This window comes from Elephantulus edwardii, unplaced genomic scaffold, assembly GCF_000299155.1.
Source record: "Elephantulus edwardii isolate Elephantulus edwardi_28Jun2011 unplaced genomic scaffold, EleEdw1.0 scaffold00117, whole genome shotgun sequence".
Lineage (NCBI taxonomy): Eukaryota > Metazoa > Chordata > Mammalia > Macroscelidea > Macroscelididae > Elephantulus > Elephantulus edwardii.
This window is the reverse complement of record NW_006399867.1, coordinates 124336-129099: the sequence shown is the minus strand read 5'-3', so window position 1 is coordinate 129099 and position 4764 is coordinate 124336. Positions and strand designations below refer to the sequence as shown.

Sequence of the window (4764 nt, the reverse complement as noted above, 5' to 3'; positions counted from 1 at the left end):
CCAAACCTGCAGATGGCGGTCATGCATCCCATCCCCCACCTCCTACACAGGTGGCCAGTGGGGCACGTGCCCCCCCAGCGCAGGAGGCCTGCGGGAGGCACGCAGCCCCCCCAGCACAGGTGGCCGTTGGGAGCGCGCCCCCCTTGTGCGGGCGGCTGGAGGGTGTAATTTGTTTTTCAGTGTTGCATAATATTCCATTGTGTGAATGTACCATAGTTTTTGCTATCCATTCATTTGTTGTTGGACATACATGTTTGTTTTTAGAACAGTTATAGCTTAATTTATTCTTAATATAAATTTTATTTGGCTGAGTTTATTTTACAAAAAAGCAATTTTTCTTAAATTGCATGCATCACCAATTTTGTTTCCTCAATTTTAACTGTGTCCTTTTTAAGTACTGTCTTGTTCTCTTCTTGACATTTTTCTTATCTGCTGGCATTGCATGCACTTTGAATTTGAGAGTTCTTGCTAAATTTGATCAAGAATAGTAGATGATAGGGGAGCTCTGGTGGCCTAGTGGCAAGAAACTGCACTGCAATCCCAGAGGAACATGGTTCGAATCCACCAGACGCTCTTCTGGAGAAGGAGGTGCAATATCCTCCTGTACCAGTCAGATCTGATTTGATGGTACACGCACACAAAATAATAAACAACAACAACAACAACAAAACCAAAAAAGAATAGTAGATGAGGCACTGTCTTTTGGGTGGATAGAGTTTATTAGAAAAAAAGGCTCTAGAGGGCAAATTGGAGCAGTCTCAGCACTTTGGCAGTACAACTTAACTGCTTCATTAAGGGATCTTACTAGCAAGATTTTGTTATTTTCTTAATGCTAATAAAGTTTATTAATAAAGCTTGTGAGCTCTGGTGGCCTAGTGGTAAAAAGCTGTGCTGTAGTCCCAAAGGCATGTGATTCAATGCTACTGGCTGCTCCCCAGGAGAAGGATGGACAGTCTCCTCCTATGCGATTAACTGCCTCTGAAAGCCCATCGGAGGGTCAGCTCCAACTCTACAGTACACAACAAAAATAACAATAAAGCTTTACATATTTATCACTTGTTGGGGAGAATGTGGTTTTCTGGCAAGTGACCTGTCTGGGTGATACTATGGAAATGAGATGTGTGCACATCAAGAAGGATCTGGGCCAGTGAGAACCACTTATTATGAGATAGTGTGTGTGGGTAGATTCTGCAGGTGTCACTTTGAATCCTATTGCAGTAGAAGATTCTCAGCTGCCTCTAGTGGAGTCAGACAGTGTTTGGAGGGTGGTGGATGGTGCATGCTTAAGGAATCCTTTTTAGCAGGTTTCTGCCTGGGAAGCAACTTAACAGGAACTAATTGCTTACTGCAGTAGAACGTGGGCACACTTTATTAGTGGAAAGCTTCTGCCTTGCAGTTTTCTGTCCTAATACCAGACACTTGAGATCTGGCTCTGGCTGCTTTGTCTCACTTGTACTGTGAACCACACTAATTTTTATTGAGCAATAATATTTTTTATTGACAACAGTAAATTACGTATGCTCACAGGTGGGCTTTTTAAAATTTCATTTGTACCTAACAGGTGATGGAAAGTGAAGAGTTCATGTTGCTTCCAGCCAATCAACTCATTGATATAATATCTAGTGATGAACTGAACGTTCGTAGTGAAGAACAGGTATTTAATGCAGTGATGGCTTGGGTCAAATACAGTATTCAAGAAAGACGTCCTCAGCTACCCCAGGTAATAATGGAAATGTTTCTCTGAGAAATGTCTTTGTTTAGATGAAATAATTTATATTTGACTTGCAGAAATTGTCAGATACTGCACTCCTTTATATTAATGAGGTAGCCCATATTTTAAAAAATAATAATAATAAGGACTTAAAAAATAATCTAGGACATACATATTTAGAAGGATTCTGACTACTTCCATTGTGAACTTTTTACTCCTTTACTATTTTTAGGTTTCATATGAACTCTAGATTTGTGCTATGTTGTTGTGGGTAGGTGCCATCAAGTTGACTGATTCATAGCAACCCTATGAACAGCAGACCTAAACCCTGTTTTATCCTCATTATCTTTGACTCGAGTGGTATAGGACAAGTGAAAGACTAAATATGATAAAAACTGTCTTGCCCTTTCTTATAGCTTGGTAATCTGGTTGCACTTTGAGAAGGAAAGGAAAGATGTGGGTTATAAGTGGTTGCTCAGTGAGGTACTTAAGACTCAGTGTTTTTACAGTTATAGTCTTTACCAGTTTAACAGTATATTTTGGGGGACTGTTACTTTTTAATCCAATTATATAAACTGATCATAGAAGAATATATACTGCTAAAATGGAGTAATTTTTAATTTCATGTGCTTCAATTATTCTATATAGGTTACTGAATTGGTGGTTAGAACTTATTGTAGTATTTATACTTCCATCCCTCTTCCTACATATTCAGTTATCTCTGAAAGGAATTTAAAGAAATTAGAAAAACAATAGGTAAGAGTAAGTCATTACTAAGATGAAAAATGAAATTAAATTTGTTCCAGGCTCATTTACTCAGTGAAATTTTCATAGATTTTAATGCCTTAAACAGTGATTAGGATAGAGAAGACAGGGTATAATTCCATCTCAGACCAATTTTCTACCCCACCCCCCCCACAAAAGGTCATCATTCCTGAGTGAGCTGAGAGGAAATCTCTTCTACACTTAATGTATTATAGGTGAAGAGACAAAGGGCCTTGGGTTTTCTATATACTTTGAACCACAAGTGAAGGGGAAGAAGAGGAAGATACCTCTTGAATACATGATGGTCTTGTGGTTATTGATGGTCTTGCTATTATTAAAAAAATTCTCTCCCCTTCTGGAATCTTAAGATTAACTATATAATTTTTTCACTAAGACACTAGGAGAGGAGATTCTGTCCTGTTGTCTTCAGAGTATAATCTTTAAGTTCAAATTTCAATGTAGGGTCATGCAGGCAGTTAGTTGAGGGGATGGATTGAAAATAACTTTTCTTGCCTTTGCTGTCACATAGTCTCTTAACTCATAAATGGGAACTCCTGCTTCAAAAAGTGTTTATTATCTGACAGGTGCTACAACATGTTCGTCTGCCTTTGCTTAGTCCCAAGTTCCTGGTGGGTACAGTAGGCTCAGACCCCCTCATCAAAAGTGATGAAGAATGCAGGTATGAAATGGAAAACTAATAACTCGACCTTCCTATTTTACTGTAATTTCCTTATTTAGATTGAATCCTAACGAGAGTCTTTTTTAAAGTTGAAACCTAGACACTTCAGTATTTAACAAGTGTTTTTCTGAGCTAGGGTCAAGAGACAGCGCAGGAGAGGAAGGCCCTCTATGAGGTGGATTGATTCAGTGACTGGGATAACTGGGATGGGAGTGTCACAGACAGTGCGATTGGCACAGGACAGAGCGGAGTTTAGGGCTGTTGTACATAGGGTCGCTATGAGTCGCAGGCGACTCGACGGCACATAACAACAACAACAACAACAGGGTCAAGAGGAGGAGGAATACCAGTAGTCTATACCATTCGTTTGGTTGAGTTTTGGTGGTTTGTTTTGGGGTTTTTTTTCTCTTACATTTGGTTCTTATTCATGTAGAAGGTGGCAATAAAGAGGTAGATTTCTAAGCTTTTAATGCAAGTTTGATAAGAAGTGGAAAGTATCTGCTAATATTTTTTCCCTTGAGATAAAGAATGCTGTTTACTTTGTCAGTGAGCACTTTTTCATGCTATCACATTTGCCTAGTTAGGAATAAGAACTTTTTGTTTTGTAAGATTCTAGATGGACTTAAAGATCTTTCACATTCATAGAGTAGCTATAAAAGAATTTCTACTAAAAAAAATGTGGAAATAGTTTCCACTTGGTTTTTGTTTGTTTACCAATTTTATTTTTGATACCTCAGTACAACCTATTAAGATAAATCTTAGTAAAACCTGAGAACTTCCACAAAAATGTAATTACTCTTTAGGTTGGTGTACACTATTTAAAAAAACAAACAAACCACAAACTTATGAGGAATTTTCCTTGGAATATACAGTAAAAGTTATAAATAACCTAGAAATAGTAATTGTGTCATAATGTCTGTAAACCTACATATGTTTTGATGAAAGAATAAAATTCTTTAAAAAACAAACTCAGACATTGTTTAATGTATTAATTTGGTTTTGTAATATTTTTAAAATGGAATAAAACAATTTTGTCATTAAATATACTTTTTTTGAGCTTTTATAGGCAATTTTATTTTATTTTTTTACATTGTGGCTTGTTGTTGTTGTTAAGTGCCATCGAGTCGTTTGCGACTCATCGCGACCCTATGTACAACAGCCCTAAACTCTGCTCTATCCTGTGCCAATCTCATTGCCTCTGACACACCCATCCCGATTACCCCAGTCACTGAATCAATCCACCTCATAGAGGGTCTTTCCCTCCTGCGCTGTCCCTCTACTCTACCCAGCATGATGTCCCTCTCTAAAGACCTGTCTCTCAGTAGGTGTCATTTTTTAAATAATTTTTTAATTAATTTTAATGAAAATTTAGAGACTTTGAATTTCTATTCATTCATTGTTTCACTTTTCTCCTAGTCCACCCCTCCACCCCCAGTACACTCTTCTCTTTGAAAAGTAAAAGAAAAATTCCCCCATAGTTTTAAAATCCCTCCCCCCCAAGGTCAATTATGCAGCCTTCGTTCTGGACTCCTGTCATAACAATAATATCTAATCACCTATCCCTTTTAAACAGTTTTCTCCCTCATCTGTTTCAATGCAGTATACATTA

At 37.8% G+C, this 4764-nt stretch overlaps 1 protein-coding gene across 1 annotated transcript in view; it reads left to right on the top strand.

Annotated features, from left to right (window-relative positions):
- Window positions 1-4764, top strand: part of KLHL20 (kelch-like family member 20) — a 91371-nt gene that overhangs the window by 56770 nt on the left and 29837 nt on the right. The window contains exons 4-5 of the mRNA XM_006892628.1: window positions 1562-1720; window positions 3061-3155. Of these exons, the coding sequence (XP_006892690.1) occupies window positions 1562-1720; window positions 3061-3155 (254 nt within the window). The remainder of the gene's footprint in view (window positions 1-1561; window positions 1721-3060; window positions 3156-4764) is intronic.